Source organism: Lissotriton vulgaris, chromosome 2_1 (genome assembly GCF_964263255.1).
Source record: "Lissotriton vulgaris chromosome 2_1, aLisVul1.2, whole genome shotgun sequence".
NCBI classification, from domain to species: Eukaryota; Metazoa; Chordata; class Amphibia; order Caudata; family Salamandridae; genus Lissotriton; species Lissotriton vulgaris.
This window is the reverse complement of record NC_141687.1, coordinates 645122352-645146547: the sequence shown is the minus strand read 5'-3', so window position 1 is coordinate 645146547 and position 24196 is coordinate 645122352. Positions and strand designations below refer to the sequence as shown.

General features: G+C 45.4%; 1 protein-coding gene across 1 annotated transcript; it reads right to left on the bottom strand.

Annotated features, from left to right (window-relative positions):
• Positions 1-799: 799 nt before the first annotated feature.
• On the bottom strand, positions 800-1935 carry LOC147730923 (galectin-3-like). Its single transcript, XM_086955809.1, has one exon. It carries the CDS (start codon positions 1900-1902, stop codon positions 1048-1050), a length of 855 nt encoding a protein of 284 aa, XP_086811935.1. The 5' UTR covers positions 1903-1935; the 3' UTR covers positions 800-1047.
• Positions 1936-24196: the final 22261 nt, after the last annotated feature.

Below are 24196 nucleotides of genomic sequence, written 5' to 3'. Positions count from 1 at the left end.
ATCATCACCTGTTCGGGGCACCACCTCCCCAGCCTTCGGGCATAACCAGCTATTGCTCCATTGGCGGCAATCATTTTACGACAACGATCCTCTATCAGGGCGTTACATTTTAATAACCCATCAAACAAAACGCCTAGATATGAGAATGACTTGACCTTCTCAATCTTATGACTCCCTATTGTAAAAATACATTTGTTGGAGGGTTTTTTACCAACAGTTAAAACATAGGATTTGCCCAAGTCAGACCCTCCAGTTTATCGCGATTTTGCGATATTTACAAAAAAGTGTCTCTACCGGGAGACAGCAAAACAAACAATGCCTTTTAGTGGCTGTGCGCCTCACCCCACCCTACTCGTGTGTGTCAGCAGCTTCCCGGGACACACACAGACAGTCAGTTTTTGAGCTGCCAGCCTCACCTGAGTACTTCGCAGGTCATTAAAAGACCTTTCACTTGTTAATGAGGCTTTGTTTTTCACGCCCCCGCCTGTTATCCTCGGCTCTGGCAGGTGACAAAGAGGGAAAGGGCCATTATATAGTGTTCTGTAAAGAGTAATATCTCCACCTCTTTTCCAATGGGCAAAAGGGTTGGGGGAGGGGTCCTGATGGATATAGGGATGTCGTTTTAGATTCTGGATGTATAAATGGAGGCTTGTTGCCTTATGTTTTAGCTTTGTAGCGCGTCTTCATTTTGCGTGCTGGCAAGAAGAACGAGTCGAGTGCCTTTATTGTGGGCGTCATTTGGTAGTAGTTTCTTCTTGTCTCAGCAGTAAACACTTTTATTTGTGCTGCTATGTACAAATTTCGAGCAGATAACCATTTATTTTACTTCAGAAATATAGAATCAATTTTCACTGAGTTACAGAAGTTGTGATAAAGAATTACAATGGAGCAGGAGCAAGTAGATGAACAATATACATTTTCTAGTATAAAAAGTTTACGATGTTACAGTTTCAAACATTCAAGAAATCACTGGTGAAAGATTAAACAAATAATCCAATATTCTATACCATGGTAGGCATAACACTCGTCAACAAATAATCCAATATTCTATACCATGGTAGGCATAACACTTGTCAAAGTGACGTCTCCATAGACTGAAAGAACTCTAATTTGATTTAGTTCTGTCACGCGGTGTTTGAACTGAAACAGATGTTCACCATTGACGGACACTTTGAAACTATCTGCCTCACACAAAAACTGGATCTGGAATGGTTTGTCGTATTCAAATGGAAACTTGGGAGCTTGTCTTTCTTCGGATCCCCAGCGATCTTTTATCAGGGAGTTACGCACAATAACTTTATGGGATTCATCAAAGCGAACATTGAAGTGGAAAGCAATGTCGTTTTGTCTTTTAAAATCAAAGGTGAACCTGCGAGTGTTCTTATTAACTGCACCATTACAAGTAATTAACAAACGTGGCATTATTCCTGATGGCAGTGGCCAGTCGAACGGTATTTTCAGTGGTGCTGCAGGCCCAGACTGTGGCGTAGGCCCAACTGGAACACCTGGTTGAGGGGCACTTGGTCCAGTTGGTGTTGGTGTAGGACCAGAAAATCCCGGGAAAGACTGTCCTGCACCAGGAAATAGAGGAAATGTCATCCCGCCACCAGGCGCTCCAGGGAATTGGCATCCATCACCAGGTGCCCCTGGGTATGGCTGTCCGGTTCCAGGTGCCCCTGGGTATTGCTGTCCGGCTCCAGGTGCCCCTAGGTATGGCTGCCCGCCTCCAGGTGCCCCTGGGTATGCTCCAGGTGCCCCTGGGTGTGGCTGCCCAGCTCCAGGTGCCCCTGGGTACTGCCCCCAAGGATTTGGAGAACAGTTAGGAGGTTGCTGTGGGTTGGTCCCTTGCACAGTAGGTGCTGCTCCTCCAGGCACTGCATCGGATAGATCAAAGTCGGACATCTTCCTGCCACTGCGGAGTTGCTTTCACCGTATCTGGAGCCATGGGGAGGCCTGGAGAATGATCTGTGCAGCGCGGGCTCCGCAAGGAAACTTAGACGGCTCACTCATTTGGTAGTAATTACTGAAGCCTTTGCTGAGGCTGTGTAAAAGGCAGTTGTGTCTGGTTTCAAGGTGGAGCCATAGGATTTTGATTACATTTAGAACCCACTGATTCACAGATGTCCTTCTAAAGGAGTTTGTGGATTTTGTCTCAGGCACGGGGCTTCCCTTTATCCACGGAGGACCAGCATCTTGAATTCCTCTTATTGAAGAGGGCCCATGTAATCCAACTCTGTCTTTCAGAAGACTTTCAAGAAGAGAGGACGCAGGGAGTGCCCATGTTTCCTCCTCACTCCAGACCTCTATTCAACCAATTCCAGGGCATGCACTCGAATCCCAACCCATAGAAAGGATCAGCTCACAAGAGTCGGCTGCTTGACCCCATTAAAATCGTCAGGCTTAGATCAAGCTCCCAAGTGAAGAGATGTGTCAAAACTAGTAAAAGTTTTCCAGAAAGCTGGGGACTGCGCAGGGCAGCAAAGCTACTTGGATAGCAGGCAAAAACGGAGGACAATTTGGTGTCAATCTGTCACCAGTAGACAGTGAAATAGAAACACAGGATGGACCCGGGACAAGCATGTAGCAATAATACTCCTGAAAAAGTCAGGGGGAAGCTGGAGACCTCGTAGGACTGCTGTGCAAAGAGTGAGTGTATGCTAGACAGACCCTCCAGTTAGTTCTGAGGCTGGCAGGTGTCAGGGGCTTGCGGTGGTTTTGGGGTCGGTGTGTGTCATTGCACGAGAAGCCAACCCCCTGGGTCCTCCCATTAGGGGCATATTTTTCTTTTATGGCTGGAAGGGGGAGCCGCATTCTTTTTATCCTTTCCAGGCCGGGCCCCCTGGTTACGACCTGTGAAGCGCCTCGTTGTGGGTGTCGTGAGTTGCACGGGGGGGCCCCGTCCGCAGTCTAGACTCGCAGCAAGGCTTCTAAGCCCTGGCACAGCCCTCCCTAGGAACAGGACTCATTTCCGCATCATTTGTACTCTGCGCCTGCCCCTCGGATCCCAGGCAGGAGCCATGACTTCAGAGGCAGGAGAGCTTTGGGGCAGAAACCAGACATGCAGGTGGGGGGTCAGGTGTGGGTGAGTGCCTGTCACTCAATCCCTGCATTGCATCTGCGCTGGGGCGGCCCTGATGGAGACAGGGATGTTCTCCCCGATTCTGGGTACACGGATGGAGGAGGCCTGTTGTCTTGTTTTGTCTTTATTTCACTTCTTAGGAGGGCACAGGTCCTAAAAAACAGAAGTGGGGGAGTCTAACCAAGTTAGGCAGCATAGCGCGTGACATCACATTGAGTGACATCATTGAGCGCGACATGGCACGTCGCATCACAGGAAGTGGCATCAAGACCCATGACCTCACAGAAATTGACATCATAAAATGTGTCACAAAATTTTAGACCTCACACTTCTGTTTAGCCCAACTGGCAGATGAAGAATTGCAATTCCAAGGGATAACAGCCTTCACCTGTGGGCTGCTTCCTCTATTCCATATTCCAGATTGCCTAATCAAAGTGGAATGCTCTGCTAAAACAGTTTCCATTGATTTAAGGCTGAAAATGAATGCTTATGAGTAAAATAAAGTGCCGCTAAAATGCCGCTAAATTTCCATATTTGTGCCGCTAAATTTCCATATTTGTGCCGCTAAATTTGCGAATCCATGCCGCTATATCCAGGGGGGGTCTGCCAAGTTAACAAAAAGGTCTAATGAACCCATAAAAGAGACAAAACCATCAATTAAAATCTGTAAACTCTTTGGTGTGCGCCCGAGGAGGACCGCGTCATCTGAGTAAAATAACAAAGGAACATGGCGCGACCCTACTCGTGGGCAGTCGGATCCCAACTGTAAGAGGTGCTGTTCAAGATTATTAATATAAGAGAAAATAAAAAAGGCGCCAGGATGCAACCCTGACGGACCCCACTATTACATTGGAAGGAGTCTGTGCGTCCACCCTGCATATTATACCTAACTTGTGCTGATGTATTACTGTGCAGTTCCCTTAATATGTTAATGAGGCCAACCTCTATCCCCATACTAGTCATCATGTTCCAGAGCTTACCTCTGTTAACATGATCAAAGGCGGCTGCCAGATCCATAAACCCCAAGTAAAGGGATTCATCACTGGCCATGGTGTATTTGGCTGCTATCATATAAAGGTTCAAGCATTGGTCGCTCGTAGAACGACCCCTCCTAAAGCCATACTGTGCGTCTGAGATGATGTTATTCACTTCTGTCCACTCAGACAACCGGTTTAGTATCCCCCTTCCCAAGATTTTAGCAGATACATCGATTAGGGAAATGGGGCGATAGCATCGTGGGTCGTCCCTGTTACCCTTTTTAAAAAAGGGGACGATGGTTGCAGTAGACCATGAGGGCGGTAAGGCACAGCGAATTGCAGTATTAATGACTCTCGTCATTATAGGGGCCCATAATTCCTTTTTTTATTATTATTTTTTTTCCCATCAACATCAGAATTACATATTCATAATACATTGCCAGAGAAACAGAAACAAAAAAAATATATATATATATTCTTGCAATTCAAAAAGCATTATCGCCAAATTTAAAACTAATAAAGCATTTTTTCCAAATACACAAAGAGCTTTAGACTGGGAAGAGTAAGTAAAAAAAAAAGAAAAAAAAATGGGAAAAATTCATCTCAGACACAATAGAAGACCATCATTAAGAAATATCACATATTCTTAATTGCGTCTGACTTTCCCCCTATTTCATCTTTAATCTCTCCCAGCCTCCTTTTCCATTCAATTATTGGGGCCCATATCCTCCGTCCAGCCTCTTTTTTTCCCCTCCCTCTTTTTTCATATAGGGCCATTTCTAATATATATATGGCCAGTACACGAGAGATCCATTGCTGTAATGTTGGGGGGTTAGGGTCCTTCCAGAGTGTAGCTATGCATAGTCTGCTGAGAGTCATAGCTAAATACAGAAACTCATGGTGAAGAACATCTACACCCGCCCTCACTACACCCAAAATCATGACTTCATCTGTCAGAGTTAAATGTATCCCCAGAGAATCGGAGAAAAAGTGTTCCAAAGATTTTTTTTTATATATCCAGAGAAGGGCATGATGCAAACATATGAATTGTATCTGCTTGTGTGGATTGGCATCTCGGACAGATGCCCCCGTTATTTTCCCCCCACTGCGCTATTTTATGAGGAGTGTAATAAAGTTCAAACATAGTCTTATATTGCTGAGATTGTAAATTTGCCACTCTTAAGACCGAATTTGACAGTTTTAATGACTTCTCTGCCTCATTTCCTGTTAGACCTAGTTTGACTCTCCACTTCACATACATTCTATCACAATCATCCTTTTTATATTTACAAATTTCTTTGTATAATTGCGAGATGGAGGATCCCCCTTCTTCCCCTACACATTCCAGCAGTTCGATTCTTTGAAAATTCATATCTCCTCCCTGTTTCTTTACCAGAACTGACCTCACTTGTAAGTACTTAAAAAAGTCTCTGCGCCCTAGGTTATATAAGCGTTGTGCCTGCTCAAACGAGATCAGACCGGTTGCCCCTATAAGGTCCCCGATAGTTTTAACCCCTAATGCATCCCATCCCCTCATAACTGGGTCGTGAAATACCCCCGGCAGTGATGGGTTCCCATACAGAGGGGTATAATAATTCATTCTCCCTAGTTTTAATTTTCTCCTTATCCCAGACCAGACTGATCTTGCGGCCCCCAAGGTCTTAAGCCTTACTTTTTTGTGATAGCTCCTCTCCTCATATGTGAGTAACCATTGATTAGAGTTTTTCACTACAAGTTCATCTACGTCTGGGACCCCATCTCTACCTCTCCATCTGTCTATAACACTCCCCCCCCAGCATACCTCTGGTGTATTGCAGGACCGTTGCCCAATAATATGCCTAAAAGTCTGGTAGCGCCAGCCCACCTCTCTCTCTTGGGAGTGACAGAAATTTTTGGCTGCGACGTGTTTTGCCCTTGGCTCAAATAAATCTGTTTGCTACCTTTTCTAGCTCCCTGAACCAGCTATTGTTAAAAATTAGCGGTATGGTCCTAAATAAATAAAGCACTTTTGGCATAAACACCATTTTGATAACATTGCAGCAACCAATTGTTGTTAGGTGTAGGTTATTCAGTTTGTCAAAATCAATTTTGGCCTTATCTATAATGGGGCTTAAATTCTTCGATACCACTTTCGAAAGGTCTGAGGTTATGCGAACCCCCAGATATACTGCTGTCTTTACCACTCTTGGATCGACCAAAGATACTTTCTGATTTATTACTACTTGGGTCTTATTTACATTTAATTTGTACCCAGACAGTCTTCCAAATGCAGCCGCTTCCTGTTCTATTTCTGTTAGGGCTGACATTGGTTCGCTTGATGTTATGGCCAAGTCATCCGCATATCCTAGTATTTTAGTTTCATGCCTGTTCAATGCTATGGGCAAGATGTTTCTGTTCTGCTCTATCCTCCTAATGAATGTGTCTATGTATAGAGCGAAGAGTAGCGGGGAGCAGGGGCACCCTTGCCTAGTTCCTCGTCCAATATCTATTGTACCACTCAGCTCCCCCATGGTTCTAACTCTTATTCTTGGATTGTGGTATAAGGCTTTCAGAGCTCCCACATAGCCCTCCCCCAGATTCAGCTTCTCCAAGGCAGCCCAGAGAAATCCCCACGAGACCCTATCAAAAGCCTTCTCAGCATCTAAAAGGGTCAGTGCCATAGGGTCTCGTGAGGATGCCGTGCCATCAAATAACGTAAACACTCTTCTGACATGTTCCGCTGTTCCTCTCCCAGGGATAAACCCGTGCTGCCATGGAGAAACAATCTTGCCAATTACTGCTCCTAGCCTATTTGCCAACATCTTTGAGTAGATTTTCACATCGCTGTTCATTAGGCTTATCGGCCTATACGACCCAGGATTGGTTGCGGGTTTATCTTTTTTCAGAAAGACTATCATAGTTGCCTCTCCCCATGACTCCGGAGGTATCGCACCCTCTTGAATATTTACAGCCAACTCATATAGTTCTTCTTCTATCTCGGCTAAAAATGTTTTGTAAAACTCCAAGGGTATAGAGTCTGGGCCTACTGCTTTACCGGATGGTAAGTCATAAATTGCCCTCTGTATTTCTATTTTATTAAATGCCGTCTCCTGGCTTTTCAACTCCTAGCCTGTTTTTACTGCCCATTGTTTTTTTGTTCTGTTTTGTTGTCTGTTTTTAGCTGTGTTGTGTTATTTCAATACGAGTTGAGGGTGGAAAGCGTCGGGACACTCCTTGTGAGTAGCTGTACGCTATACAAAAAACTCAATAACATAACATAACATAACAATGTCCCTCTGTCCTCTGTCGTTAGTCTCTCTAGTCTGACACTCCCAAGATAATTATCTATATCCTCGCTAGATGCCATATAGTCAGCTTCATATAGCTTCTGATAGTAGTCCCGAAAGCTAGCACATATACTCTCGGGTGTTGTTGCGACACTTCCGTTCTCGGACCTGATCTCAGAAATATCCCCCTTAGTAGCAGCCTGCCTTGTTCGAACAGCTAGCATGCGGCCTATCTGCTCACTATACTCATATTGATCTTTCCTCCAAGCCAAATATTTCCCTGCTGCTTTAGACGCAAATAGTTCCCCAACCGCTGCCTTAGCCATAGCAAGCTCGTATGTTATTCGAACAATATCCTGATTCGCCCTAATTGCGCTACTAAGTTCATGTTCTAGTCTAGCAACTGTCCTTATTCTCGTTTCTACTTCCTCCCTCTCTGCCTTATTCCGCCTAATTGAGTATCTGATTGTCTCCCCCCTTATACCTGCTTTTAGGGTGTCCCATACTACTGCAGGGGGAGCAGAACCTTTGTTTAGTACCAAATAATTTCGTATCCATTCTTTCATTAGGGCAGTATATTCTGAATCCTGTAACAAGGCTCTCTCAAAAGTCCAATTTGTCATCTTCTTTTGTTGGGCAGCGGTTGTTATATCTAGGATAAGCGGGTTATGGTCGGACATTACCCGGGGTAGTATGCTAATCTTTGCGGTGGATGCTACTGCTGGTGATACCAGAAAATAGTCTAGCCTTGCTAAGACCTTATGAGGGGCAGAGTAATATGTACTGCTGGTCCCTAAATTATTTTGCAGTTCCCATATATCTACTAGGCCATTGTCACACATCAATTGAATCAATGCTCTGGGGCCCATAATTCCACTGAACTAAGGAACAGGTCAGGCGGGATTCCATCCGGGCGTGGTGCTTTATTTTTTGATAGCCCCTCGATCCCGACCTTGATTTCCTTTAAGGAAAAAACTACAAGCTGACCTAGATCTGTATTCCCTTTTTCATACTGAGTATCTGTTTCATGGTTATATAGACCCCTATAGTGAGTGATCCACATATCGGGCGTGATGTTCGTTCCTAATTTAGGGACCGTATCATCCTGAAATGTAGATCTATTAATTATTTTCCAGAATTCGGTCATGTCCCTCTTTTCCCGAGCTTCTCTAAGGTCCGCCCAACCTTCTGCTTGTAATGCCTTTTTCCTCCTGCTCAACTCACTTTTATATTTTTTCCTACAGGAAGCAACCCGAGTAACATCCCTAGGCTTTGCTTTGATGCTGTCTTTGAGATCCCTCAGGGCTTTGGAGCAGTCTCGGTCTAACCATCGCGGCTGGCTACCAGTCTCTTTTGCTGGGGCGCTAGACTTTAACAACCCATCTACCAGGTGTGCTATTTGTTCAAATGCTGTGAGTAAATGCTGTCCTTCAATTCTCTCATCTAAACACGCCTCAATGGATGTTTTCCCCTTCTCCATGAGTGACTCATAAAACCTTTCCCCATTGATATTAGACCACCTTAGGCGTCTACCCTGGTCAATAACCCTCTCAGATACCGCTACAAACTTTTCCCTAATTGGGGCGGACTGGTATAGTATATCCAACACCAGGGGATTATGATCGCTAAACGGGTTCCATTCTATGCCAACCCTAGAGACTCTATTTATAATGGCCCTTGAGGCGATGATGTAGTCGATATACGAAGAGAATCCTCTCCCCTTAAAGGTAGGTGGCAGGGTCTCGTCCTTTAACATATGCACCATATCCAGGGTGTGGACCAGATCCTGGTTCAATAGAAATTTTGTTAAAGCCTCGCCTTCTGCAGTGTGCTCAAAGTGGGCCCCATTGTCCTTTGGGCATCGCAACCATGTCAAGTCTATTGGGAGATGGGCTGGGCAAAGATGACAGTTAAAGTCCCCCACGATTAGATTGTTTGGGGTGTGAGTTTTGGCTTTGCAAGTAGGGACTTGGCACAGTCTATACTCCAGTTCCCGTATCAGAGCATTACATCCCCCACCCGCCACATTATTATATACATTCAGTATTGTCAGGTTAATCCTTTACCCTTGAGCCGCACCTCTTGGATATCATGAGAATAACAATTAGTAGTTGACCATGTGCCAGGGAGGTTCAGGTCCACATATACCGATAGCCCACCCATTGCCCTGCATGATCTAGATTTCTTTGCTGGAACAAAAAAACATTTATACCCTTGTAAATGTAAAGAGTGGTTGTCAACTGCCCAAGTTTCCTGTAAACAGATTATGGGGAAATGGTGCATATACTTGCACCATTCTTTGTTGCTAATTTTAGCGGCCAAACCAGCAATGTTCCAAGACACCATTCTAACTGCCTCAATTGCCACCTTCCCCCTTATGTCTCCCCTGCCTGGAGCTTGTGCGTGGGCTGGTTGCCCCTTATCTATGCTCACACAATCATGCACTAATGTTTGGGGATGGTTAAGCTTTGGGGGGGAAACATACACCTTACAGATTATGGGTGACTTTACAGTTGTGCAGGGGCCCTTTTCAGCGGCAAGATTATCTGCTATATCCCGTGAACAGAGTCAGTCGACACCCTCCATGTCCGCTAATGCTGCAAAGTGGTTAAAAGTGGGCCAGTAATAATCACCTTGATGGAACGAAGGTGGTCTCGGATAATCATCCTGCCTCTGGGTGGGTGGCCCAAAACCAAAATTCCCGGGGCAGTATGAGGGGGTTGCTTGCTAGTTCTGCTGATGGTGAGGAATGGGTCTAAAATAACCATCCTGTCTCTGAGTAGAGTACCCACGACCCAGGTTCTGGTGGCGGAATAAGGGGTTTACATGACTGTTCTGTTGGTAACTCAAAGGCCTACGGTTAGGTATCGGGGCAACTATTCCTCTTGGGTAAAAGTAAGTTAGATCACGTATAGTGATGGCGTTACCTACGTTTTGTGGGAACCCATTTACAATGTACCTAACAACTCTGTCATCTTGAAAATTTATAATGACAATGCCACCCGCTAAATCCTTAATTCTTTTCCCCAACCAGGCTAAATGTCTAACGTTAAGTATTATCGGTATCAATAGGAGACTAGCTCTAGAATGGATTAATCTGACACGGTTATGGTAGATTAATATTAGTTATGTAGCGACTCAGTATTTTGCCGGGTGGCAATGGCACCTCTTGGGTGTCTTTTGAAAGCCCTCACCCACCAACCTAGTTGGTGGCATGCTTCATCATCGGGCCCACCCAGTGACACCTAGCGTGTCCCGGGTGTGCTTCGACGCCTGATTACAGCGGAGCAGGTATGTCACTGTGTGTGCGGTGTGAGGTGCTAAGGTAAGTGAAATTAAAACGGCTTGGCAGATGGTCCCTGGGGTGAGGATACTTTATTAAAAGGGCCTCTGCCAGCGGTTAAAAATAAGGCTGTGGGACGTTAGAGGCGGGTTACGACCTCCTACGTCCTTGAGTAGTCAACATGTTTCAGCCAGTGCCTTATATTAATCTGGCTTTCATCAGGACAATAAATATGTGTGGGTTAAAATTAGGGGTTGTGTAGTGTAGTCTATGTGTCTACACGCCCTAAAGTGTATCTAGCTGTGAGAGGGGGGATTCCCTTCTCAGCGTGGGACCTGTTGTGCCTCCTTCGCAGACCGGTTCTGCGAAGGAGGCACAACAGGTCCCACGCTGGTGCTGGCCAGAAATCCTGGCTTCACCCTGCCACTTCAATAACCTTGGAGCTATCAACAAGCATTGAAAGCGTGATCTTGAGAAGGGATTAATATATTAATTAATAATATAAGGCACTGGCTGAAACATGTTGACTACTCAAGGACGTAGGAGGTCGTAACCCGCCTCTAACGTCCCACAGCCTTATTTTTAACCGCTGGCAGAGGCCCTTTTAATAAAGTATCCTCACCCCAGGGACCATCTGCCAAGCCGTTTTAATTTCACTTACCTTAGCACCTCACACCGCACACACAGTGACATACCTGCTCCGCTGTAATCAGGCGTCGAAGCACACCCGGGACACGCTAGGTGTCACTGGGTGGGCCCGATGATGAAGCATGCCACCAACTAGGTTGGTGGGTGAGGGCTTTCAAAAGACACCCAAGAGGTGCCATTGCCACCCGGCAAAATACTGAGTCGCTACATAACTAATATTAATCTACCATAACCGTGTCAGATTAATCCATTCTAGAGCTAGTCTCCTATTGATACCGATACATATAAACCGGGGATCTGGACTAGCTTTCTGGTCCTCTCTCTCCCTCTTGATTCTCGCCTAACGTTAAGTATTGCCCCGTTTATATCTGGTGGAAGTGGTCAGTTCGGCTTCAGCCAGTGTATGACTTTATTTTTTAGCCCACGTTGATCTTCTACACATCCATCCACAAGTGCTGGTACCCCGGTCAGGACTGCAACAAATGGCGCCGCTTCCGGGGGCAGCTCTACTCTGAGTTTCTTCGCTGGGATTGTCCTAATGATTTTTTCTTGCTCAATGGGTTTAGAGGTGTTTGTGGGCGGGTGTAATAGTGGTCCGTTTCCTGGTTTGTCTAAAATTGCCCCTTCTTGTGTCTTCTTGGCATTATTCCTACTATTTTTCGTTTCAGTGTTAGTGGGTAATATTTTGCAGGGTTTCGGTTTGGGCAAGGACGTGGTTTTGGTACCCTTCTGAGCAACGGTGTTTAGCGGTGGTACAAGGGGATTGTGCTCTAGTTCAGGATTAGAGGGATCTTTAATTGCCGCTTTGATGTCCCCTAAATCTCTTTCTAACTTCTCCATTTGGCTGGTTAATCCCTTCAATCTCTCAACTAGTGGCAACGTGAACGATCTTAATATTTGCTCTATGCTGCCCAATAAATTTGCACAAGATGGATCGTTTAGCTGGGTGGGTGTTGACTTGACCATCGGGATTGGTGTATGTGCCGGTCATTGGGGGTAGGTTTAATAGAGGTCCCCCCATTTTTACCAATCACCTTGTTTTTAAGATGAGAGTCCCCCCTCTTTTTTCTTCTTTTGGGTGGTGGACCTTGGGCTCTGTGTGTTTTTGGTGCTCCCTTTGCTATGATAGGTAAGTCCACTTGCGTTGGCAAAGTGTCAGGCAAGGGTTCTGCGACTGCAATCAGACTGCAATTCAAATATGAATCATTTATAGTCAGAACATTGACTACAGCTGGAGGGGGAGTGTTTTCTTGTAAAAGTAGTGGGATACTAATATTTAGGGTTGCCTCACTGTCCCCAATTACAGGGGAAATACTGTGGATTGGGGAAATCGTGAGCTTTGGTGAGCCTATGGATGTTCTCTTGTTTTTGATACATTCAATAGAACGGCGTCTCTCCGCCCGTCGCTCAGCCAGAGCGGTTTCCTTGTCTGTCCCAGTGTTAACCCTGAATAAGAAATCGTCCAGCGTACGCTGGTTAACTCCTATCAATGAGTACCTGTCTTTCGTGGGAGATGACGTCATAGTTTGATGGTAAACCCAATTCTAACTAAACAGAAACAACTAAAATAATTCAAACACTGTGGTCCAACTAACTGCGCAAACTGCAACTTAGCAAACAATATGGTAGAGTGATTATGGATACTGCAGCTTGCTACATGTAATACCAAATCTACTATATCACGAATCAGTCAAAGAAAGGGGGGATCCAGCCCAGTCTCCTACGGTCTCTGAGGGCCTCAGAGGGCTCGCCCTTTGCTCGGGCTTAGCCCGGCTGCCGCCCGCGCGCGTCCCGTGACGCCGAGGAAGCGCCGGTGTTAAATGCGCCTCCGGGCGCCAAAGATCGCGTGTCGGTGGGCGTGGCAGTCACGCCAGGGATTGTGGGGGCTGTGGTCCTCCCACTCCGCGGCCGCTGATGGAATGGTTTGCAGCGGCGGGGAGGACCGACAACAACAGTCTCCACGAGCAGCAGTACATCCTCTCAGCAAAGCGAGCAGTGATCGCCTCCAGGCAACCAACAGGTATGGCAAATGATTCCCCCGCTCTGCCGAGGAAGCGCCGGTGTTAAATGCGCCTCCGGGCGCCAAAGATCGCGTGTCGGTGGGCGTGGCAGTCACGCCAGGGATTGTGGGGGCTGTGGTCCTCCCGCTCCGCGGCCGCTGATGGAATGGTTTGCGGCGGCGGGGAAGACGGACAACAACAGTCTCCACGAGCAGCAGTACACCCTCTCAGCAAAGGGAGCAGTGATCGCCTCCAGGCAACCAACAGGCAAATGATTCCCCCCTAAACTGTCATTTGTGTAGATAACAGGAGTTTCAATTTATTAGTGGACTTAGGAGCTGGAATGACCATGATAACCCAAGAAGTTTTTGAGGAAAAACAGAGGTACAAGAAGATGCTTGAGCCACCTGAAAGAAATCCAGGGGATTATTTCTAGCTGGTGCACCACTTTTCTCCATATTAAAAGTGAGGCACCGGAGGAGCAAGGGACTTCTAAATAAGCCCACAGTGTCGTATGGAGGCAAGAAAATAGATGTAATGGGCTATATCATACTTATTTTGAAGTACAAAAATAAAGCTATTTAGGGGAAGGTTTATGTAGTGAAAGAAAGGTCTAAATATACTGTGATGGTATCACCAAGATTTGTTTGTCATGACTCTGACAGCAGATACCAAAGACCAGGTATCACTTGGTAAACATTTGTGTGTGAAAAGAAGATGCTTTCAAATATGTTTTCTCAGGCAACTTACAGCCTTATTCATGAAGGCTAAATCGGCTCGCAAAGGGCCGGAATCTGAGAATCCGGCCCTTTGCGAGTGCGATTTTTGCTTTTGGGATTCAGCATCCCAAAAGCAAAAATCGCTAATTGCGATGTCGCAAATGTGCGAGGAAATGACATTTAAGGAATCTCTATTTGAGATTCCTTAAATGCTATTCAACATCCTATTTCAATTTGCGAAATCGCAATTTCTAGGCGCAATTTACCGCGAGGTCAGACCTCGCGGTAAATTGCGAAAACTCCGAAAAATGCATTTCAATGCATTTTTCTGAGTTGCATGTTACACACACACATGTCCTTTGGACATGTGTGTGTGCAACACCTGTGTCACAGATCATTTGAGGGGTGCTACAGGGTGTCCTTTGGACACCCCTGGCACCCTTCAAATCGCTATCTTATTTGCGATTAGCAAATTGCTAATCGCAAATAAGGAATACTCACCATTCATTCCTATGGGCCTTTTGGCCCATAGGAATGCATGGGGAGTTTTTCCTTATTTGCGATTAGCAATTTGCTAATCGCAAATAAAGAATGTGTAGGAATCGCAAAAAATATTGCGATTCCTACATGAATCCCGTTTTGCGAGTCCTTAATAGCGATTCGCTATGAATCGCTATTAGGGCCTCGCAAAACGGGAGCATGATGAATCAGGCGGTTAGAGTAAATCAACGGTTTTAGTAACAAAATCAAGGATGACCCTACTGCAGTTAAACACAACTTACGAAATGTTCCTTTTAGTATGGGGAAGAATTTAGCTCAAGAAAGAAGTGTAAACAAGGAGTCATTGAATCTATAGAATCATCTTTGTGGTTATTGCCTGTTGTTATTGCATGAAATAAATGGATGCTTAAGAGTGTGAATTGATTTACACAGTCTAAAAAAGGAAATATGGGTTGATTTACATCCCCTACAGAGAATCAATGGCATCATTACTACTTTTTCTGGAGCCTAGATGTTCACCAAATTTGATTTGACTTAATAATATCATCAAGAGTTGTTAGATCCATCCCTCTGACATTGTCAGCATTGCCACTAATATCTACTACGTTAACAGGTAGTACAAACTAGTCCTGGCCTTTGGGTACCTTAGGACCTATAATGTACAATGCTATTTTCACCAGGGACGATCAATCATGACTGACCTTAGCATAGGGTATGATACAGCCTTCCTGGGTTTAATCAACAACTCTTTTTCATAAGTCTACTGATACTACTAGCAAGTTTCCTCTCCTTAAAACACTGTCCGGCCAAAACAACTCCTTTGTATATTAGTTTTTAGGGTTCTGGAATAATGCAGAGAATTACGATATATGGAGGAATATTTTTTAGGTATGGTATGGGCTTTAGATAATAATTAATGTGGTTTAAGACATTTATGTTGCTCAATACATTTAGTGAAACCCTATATTGACTGGACACTGATTTAAGATGGAGCGTTATATCATGAAGTAATGAAGGGCCTATAAATATGCAATGCTTTGACTGAGTGAAGTACATTTTTGTTCTAATACGGACAGTATAATTTGATGTGAATACTGTATTACGATAAAGAATAGGCTTTAATTATATGGTTATATAGCTTTGAGGTTCTGCTGGGATACAATTCTAAATATCATATGTGAAATGATTATTAACATATATATGTCCAGAAGAGGATGGGTCTGAGACAATGTCGTCCTACCTTTTTTAAACTACAACTTTTATATGAAGAAAGGTTTATTGATTGCTTAGCAAAATACTTGAAGGGTGCGATTAGAACTAGAAAATCAATGTTATCTCCTTAGTTTTAATTGCTACATGATTTTGTTTTAATTTTGATATGATGAAGTTATTAATTTATCAACGTGTTTGATGCTCTCAATCCTATAACTCAATGGACATGCAACATGTGAATTTTATCTTTTTATTTATTGAGCTTTTATGATTTAAGTGTTTACACCGAATAAAGCTTGTTTTGAATTTACATTTTTTTACTCATATGGACATGGTGAGATATTGCTATTTTAAAAAATATATTTTATTAGTTTACAAGCTCTCGAGGAGCACCAGTTCAAATACTATCATCACATCTTATAAGCAGTACAAAATTGAGTGCGACCATGACCCTCTCTCTCACAACATCCCAAAACTCCTCACTCCCCCATTAGTCCTGGCCTCTCTCTGGAAGACCAATTGTACCCACACCCAGCGATAAATGTGTAATAGAACAAGAAATGTAGAACATACAGCAAAAGAAAATGCCAGGTAACTATCTGTGTAAGGCAACGCTCATCAAGCAGGTCTGCAGGTGTGGCAACCAATTCCACACAGATGTTGGGATTCTTAAGCTACCTTGCGATGCTTCCTGGGATGGGGGATCTGGGCCCTTCAAACAATCAGCCAGTGCATTCCATGCCCTGGCCACAACCAATGAGTCTTGTTCTCATCTGGCTTCTATAAGCCAGACCTTGCCTTCATATCCCATCCATCTTTCTAGCTCTTTACGCCATACTATGACCCATGAGCCCTCAGCTGCCCTCCAGAGCATCGCATTTTCCCATTTAGCCAGGATGAAGGCCAAGTCCTGGAACCTACTAATAACCTTGGTCTTAGCTGTGTGCAGGAACCAGCTTGGTAAGCAATTCACTGGGGATTGGGGAATCCCCGTCTCAGTAATGTCTGCCACAGTGGTTGTGACTTCTTCTAGGACACCAGATGCGGGCAGTCCCAGAACATATGTAAAATTTTGGCCCCAACTACTCCACATCTTGTGCATGTCTCCCCAGCTGTGTCAAAATATTTATTCCCTCTTCCCGAGGTAAGGTATGGCATGTGGAGAATAAAGTAATTAATTAATTTAAAACAGGTGTTTCTCAAAACCTTGGCCACCCTTTCCTGCATATTCACTCAATTGCCCTCAGGTATCTCAATTCACAGATCCTCCTCCCAGTGGACTCTTAATGTATCCAATGGTTGCAACATGTCATTCCTGATCTCCCTATGCAAGCTGGAAACAGCTTTAAAGGTGTCTGAGGAAATAACTACATATTAACAGGTCCTATAGTGTGCTGGTTCTGATAAGCTCATCCCCCCGACCCCCCCACTGTGCCCTGATCACTGCAGCAAATGCTCTATGGAGCAGGAAGTGCCCCTGGGGTAAGTCTAGCTCCGTGCAAAAATCCTCAAAGGGGAGCAGTTCCTCATCGCTGAGCATATGTCCCCCTCGCATTGCTCTTGCAGCCTCCTAGTCAACTAGGCCTTGCCAGTACCCCATGTGCTAATACCTGTAGCATGCCTAAAGGCATATCTGCTGAGTATGGGACCTATGTGCAGGTTTTCTGTAAACACCTGTTCCAATAAAGTCTCAGTGCATGGATTTTGGTATTATCCCCAGCAGGGGGCTCAACAATGCAGACAAGTGCACAGAATAGTTTTGGGAGCTCAGGGATAGATTGTCCCACCTCACATTCCGGGGATGACCTGTGTGCTGTCATCTGGGTGAGCCACTGAAGTTGTGCTGTGAACTAATAAGCCTTGAATACAGGGGCCGGTAGACCTCCCTTAACTACAAGCGCTGCAGTGCTGTCAGTGCCACTCATCTGCCACCTCTACCCCAAAGGAAGGTCACCATTAGTGAATATAGTTCTCGAAATATGGCTGAGGGATCCCAACTGGCAGAGTCTCAAAGAAATATAGTAACCGGGGCAACATCACCATTTTAAGCAGGGCAACCCATCCTGTTACTGAAAAGGGAAGGGGAGCCCAGAAATTGATACACGTCCTAAGTGTACGGACTGTCCATCCAACATTCCATCTGGCAAGTCAGCCGGGTCATGGAAGATTTTTAACCCCTGAGTATTGTAGGCACCGAGGTTCCCAGTGGAACAGTCCTAGGAGTTCAGGTGATGCCCGGTCTACTAGTGTCCGAAATAGCTTTGATTTCCACCAATTGACCTTTAATCCCGATAATGGTCTGAATTCCTCCAATAGCTGTCTGGACCACGAACCATCAAACCATGATAGTGGTCCGCAGATCTAGCACAGCTAGTCAAAGGCTCCATCACCAGTACGAAGAGCAGAGGCAGCAATGGACAGCCCGGCCTACTTCCTCTGCCCACCGCATAGCTCTCAGATATAATTTAGCCGGTTTTGACTCTGGCTGTAGGGTTCGTATAAAGTGGGCATGTCCAGGCAATGAAACCTCATCCTAATCCCAGGCATTCCATTACCCCATACAGGAAATCCCAATCCAAGCTTTCAAAGGCTTTCTTTATGTATGTATGTATGTATGTATGTATGTATGTGTGTTCTTATATAGCGCTCGACTTACCCTTGGGCATCTTTGCGCTTGCATTGGGAACCCGTCCTGGCTTTTCCCTGTGAAATAACCCGTACTGGGCATCCCCAAGGTGAAAGCCAGGCATCCTGCCGCGGGGGGACCGTAGTGGAGATTAAGCAAGCTATTGCCCAGAGTTGCAGTGTGTGAACCCGTGATTCGAGTAGGCACAGAAGTGAGAATGATCAAGTCCGTGGACACTTGGGCTCAGACCCTGCCGCGTCGGGAATTGAACCCTGGTAACGGGTCTGACCTCTGCTTCAGGGTATGCCTCCTCTAACCAGTGAGCCACACTTCTCCACAGCAATTGTCCACAGCAATTATTGATGCTTTTTCACTTTTCTGGGTGTTTGCCTCTAATCGGGCCAGCATTCTCCTGATGTTGATCACTGTATTTCAGCCAGGTGTGAATCCTGACTGATCAGGTGTACTAACTTTGTCATTTGGCACTGGGGGCAGCCCCGACACCCACCGACCACGCACACAACCTGGGAATCATCCTCGACTCAACGCTCTCAATGACCAAGCATGTCAACGCCGTCTCCTCCTCCTGCTTCAACACCCTCTGCATGCTCCGCAAGATCCACAGATGTATCCCGACAGATACAAGAAAGACAGTCACCCAGGCCCTCGTTAGCAGCAGACTCGCCTACGGAAACGCCCTCTACGTGGGAGCCCCGACAAAACCCATCAAACCACTACAATGCATCCAATACGCCTCGGCACGACTGATCCTCAAAGTACCACGACACGGCCACATCACCCCCCACTGGAGAAACCTGCACTGGCTTCCCGTCAGCAAGAGAATATCCTTCGAGCTCCTCATCCACACACACAAAGCACTCCACAAGACCGGCCCAGCCTACCTCAACAGACGGCTCTCCTTCTACATCCCGAACCGCCAGCTCCGCTCCACCGAACTCTCACTCGCCACCGTCCCGCGCATCTGAAAGAACATCCACCGGCAGGAGATCCTTCTCCAACCTAGCCGCTAAGACATGGAACACCCTCCCACTGAGCCTTCGACATACCCAAGACCTGCTGACTTTCAGGAGGATACTCAATACCTGGCTGTTCGATCAGTAGCGGCCCCAGTGCCTTGAAACCCTCACGGGTATGTAGTGCGCTTTACAAATGATTGATTGACTGATACTAAGGATCCAATAGACTGTGTTAAGCATTGGCAGTGGCTGGTACATGTGCAATCAGCTGCACATGTAGTTCCTGGAGACCTGACCAATGAGTGCTTATGGCGCCAAGAGTCAACCAACGCCCACGTGTCCTGCCTGTTTGCAATAGGACGTGCTAATCTTGTAACTTGGAGTGATACTAAGCAGGATCAGCCAAGCAGTTGAAGTCTCCTTCCATAATTACAGAGTGTACCAGTTGGGGTGGGCCAGGACCCTAAACAAGTCCTCTAGAAACACTCCTTGATCAACATTCAGGCATAGATGTTAGTTAATGCTATATCACTCACTGCCAAGTGCCCCGTTACCACCATCTACCTGTCGGATCAACTAAGGTTCCAGAGTGTTGGAATGGGACCCCCTTGACATATGCAGATGAGTATGTCGCTCACATAAGCTGAGTATATAGTGTAGTATGTCTGTCCATGCCACCTCCTCAGTAATGCTGTCCATCTTTAGCTGTAAGGTGGGTTTCCTGCAACAGTGCTTTGTGGACCCCCAAATATTGAGATACGAAAACACTTTATATCGCTTAGCCATTGTCTGTATCCCCCTAATGTTCTAGGACATAAATTTACAGGTTATAGGGATCGTCATTGAGTGCATCTAAGAACACCTTGCAGCACCCACCAATGAGCCCCTGTTCTATCATTGGTTCCTCTAGACAGAGATCAGAAAATGAAGGAAGGACCAGTAGGGCACGTCTCATAGTTCCCCAATCAACAAACCAACAACAACAAAAAAACAACTCCCACACTCCAAGACGAGAAGACATAAAACCCCCATCCAAACTCACAATCAAACAGCAACCACTCGTAGGTGTAGCATAGGCACTAAAAGAACAGGGGTGCAGCATTTTGGAATCCTCATGTCCGGTTTCCCACCACCCAGCAGTGTACATGGGTAAAATTGACTCTTGTGGCCAAGAGGAAGCAAAGTACAGTCATAACAAACTACTGGAAACCCCTGGTCACAACATCCTCGAATAGAAGGAACTTTTATGATACCAACAACACAGGTGCAATGAGGCAGACCCGTGATCAGAGTCAGAGCCATGGGTGCCATCATCCATTGCCGTAGACAGCTCGCTCACACCACTGCTGCTCACTGTCACAACCACATCCTCCGCCTGCTGTTGTTCCTGCTGGGCCTCCATCCTGGAGGGGACCACTCTGCTACTGCTTTTGGCTCTGCATTTTGCTCTGACTCATTCAGCCCTCCCTTGGGGTGATCGCTGGGGTGACCCGGAGTGAGAGAGTTGGTCATTCCTCTCTCAGATGTCCTGTGGGGTCTGGAAGAATTGCACTCTCCGCAGGGTCTCTGCGCAGGGTCATCAACCTTAGTCTGACAGGGAACATCACGGCATAGGTGATCCCCAATTGGTGACGATTTTTGCCTCTAAGAATGTGGAACGCTGCTTTTGTACTTCCTTAGTAAAGTATGGGAAGATCATAACTTTATTATTATCTACTTTAAGGTCCCCTTTAAATGGCTTGGTTCAGGATGTGATCTCTGTCCTTGTAATATAATAGACTAGGGATCACCAGGCTCGGTAGCGCTCCAGTGCATAAAAGGGGGATAGCCCCTCTGGTGCCACCTCCTCCTGTAGTCAACGTCCTCGAAATTCAACATACAGTGCCTTTCCACTCATTCAGGCAAGCTGCTCACCTTGATATTAATGTGACGTGACCTTCTTTTAGTATCTTTTGCCCTAAATTCTAGCTTCTGGATTCTAGTTTCCATATCAGTAATTTTCCTGTCATGGATGTCAAGACTAGGGGGACCCCTGCCAGATCCTGTTCTGCTGGTGTGACGCAGTCTGCAAGCTGCTTATTGTAATGATGTATTAACACTGTGATGTAATTTAGAAGGATAAGGCAGAAGTTCTAAAAAAGAATGTTTAGGGTTTTTCAAGGAATACTAGTTTCAGTTTAGAGTAGGAACTAGGAGTTGATGTAACATAGATATCGAGCTCCAATAAAACATATAAATAAATAATAAATACCGCATTTGGAGTATTCATTACAATGGCGACGAGCGGAAGAAAGAAAACTCGTGAAGACATGCCAGCCGTTAACCTGCAGCGAAAAAGCCTCTGAAAAGCTATCACCGATCATGAGTAGCTGGCCGTCTAAAAGGCTGCAGTAAGGCTGAGCTGTGGAGTGATTTTTACATATTTTTGCTGCAAGGAATTGATGCAGATTAGTGAGTCTGTGCATGCTGTTAAAACAAGCGCGAGCGACTTCTTTTAAAGAAAGCAGCTGAGCATGCGCAAGAGCGAGCATGAGGCACGAATGTATTTCTGCCTCTACAGAGCATAATGCGCACTGGTAAAGGCGAGAAACTGCTCAGTAGCACAAGCGCACAAGAAAAAAATCATAAATAAACAAGCCTGAGTGAAAGAAGACTGAAAGTAGTGTACATGCGCTTAAAAAAACAGCTGCACTGTGCACACAAACACAATAAATAAAACGTGAACAAGTGGAAACAAAAAAAATACATGCCATATTGGAAAGAAGTGAACAATATATTTAAGAAAATAATAACAACTATAGAAAAGAAAATTAAAATACACAAATATTTAAAATAAATATGACTTCAGAAGGCACAAGCAATGAAATTGTTGTGAATATGAATTCAGAAATATATAATGAGGAAGACATTACTGGGAATATTTCATGTACAATCTTCAGAAGACCATTACCTTTTAATTTATCGGAACAAGAAAATGTTGCACAAAGATGGGATAAGTGGACAAGGAGATTTGAACATTTTTAAAAAGCAACATGTAAAAACATACAGATGAACAAGTGAAAGATATATCACTCAACCTTGTAGGAGATGATGTGGAAGATTTAATAGTTACATTCCCAGAGAATGAGAGAAACAGTCATGAAGGAATTATGAAATGCTTAAAAGAAAAAGTTGACCCTCAAAGAAATTTGGTTTTTGAAAGATACAATTTTAATATGGCATGTTAATGAGAAAATGAAACAATGAATGATTATGTTACTAGTTGGCAGGGCCTATAAGGGACTATGTCTGTTGGGACTGTGGGTTCATATTTACACCGGAGCCCCCTTCGAATGATATGTCTGCTGACAAATTCAGGCCTGGGAGCATCAGGGCTTGTCTCATCAATGCTAGATCATTTACGAAGAAGCACTATGTTGATGTTGCTGACTTGATTATTATCAATTGTTTAGACCTATTGTTTATTGCAGAGACTTGGCTTGATGTCTTGTCTAACCCCATTGTGGCCTTGGCTACACCTGTTGGCTTTAAAGTCCACTGGGTGGATCGCCCAGTAGGCAGAGGTTTGGCTATTTTGTATAGGGAATGTTGGATTCTTTATAGTGAAACACCCACCCTCTGGGGTGACTGTGAGGTCCTGGATTTTAGCCTACAACTTTCTGCCCACTTTACTCTGGGGGGGGGAGGTCCCTGATTTATCAGCCACCAGGATCAACCAGGGTCTTTTTGGATACCTGGGGGGATGTGCTGGCAGAGCGAGCACTGCGCTTCTCGAATTATGTGCTTCTTGGGGATGCCAATCTCCGTCTTGACCATACTGAGATGACAGATTCAGCAGCTCTTCTGGACTCCCTTCACTTAGCCAACCTTTCGCAATGGGCCATGTACCCTACCCATCAAGGAGGGCACACTTTGGATATCATCTGTTAAAATTTCCCTATATCAGTGGTGAGGCTGAAGCCGGTTGCTTCGTCGGATCATTTTCCCATATTTTTTTCATGGGATATTAAGCATTCTTCACGACCAGCTAACCGCCACCGCCCCCCTTCCACTAGGAAAATGGACCCCGGGCAGCTTAGTAGCTTTCTGGCAGCCTCCCAGCCCTCCCTTTTGGAGGACCTGAAGGAAAATGTGTCTCAGTTCGCTGACTAGATCTCAAGCTCGGTTGCTACTCTGTCGGCACCATGTCAGCCAAGGCTGAGAAGAGAGTACCCCTCTAAGCCTTTGTTCACTCCCAAGCTGAGGACTCAAACTTGCGGGCAAAATATTGGAGAGAGCATGGCACTCCAGTGGCTACTGTTCTACTGATAAACATGCTCTTAGAGCCAAACAAAAAATCTACTATGTGGCTATTGGAGTGGCAAAGGCCAGTATTACTCCACTCGCATTGAGCGGGCCAATAACAATTCTAAAGAAATCTTTGCAATTGTGCAGAGTTTCTTGGCCCCTAGCGTCCAGGCGGCAGAGGCACCTGTCTCGGAGACCTGGTACAACAGTTTGGTGACATTTGTTAGGGACAAAATAATTAGCATCCCAGAGACGTTTTTGACTTTTCCCAGGAAGCTTACAGGGGCTTGGTTGGCATGGCCAATGGCAGAATCTGCCCCCACTTTTTCTGCGTTCAGGTCTGTCGATCTTCCCAGCTTTCTCAGAATCCTTAAGGCACTAAAGTCGGGATCACCTAACGACCCATGTGCGGCCAGGCTTCTGTCTGATGTGGCAGATATTATTAATTCAGTAGTGAATTTAATGATTAACAAATGGCTTTGCGAGGTGCGCGTTCCAATACCATGGTAGAAGGCGCTGATTCTTCCCCTCCTCAAGAAGCCGTCACCTGACCCTTTGTTACTTGAGAATTACCGCCCTATCTCATTTTTGCCAAGTTTGGCTAAGGTTTGCGAGAAGGTG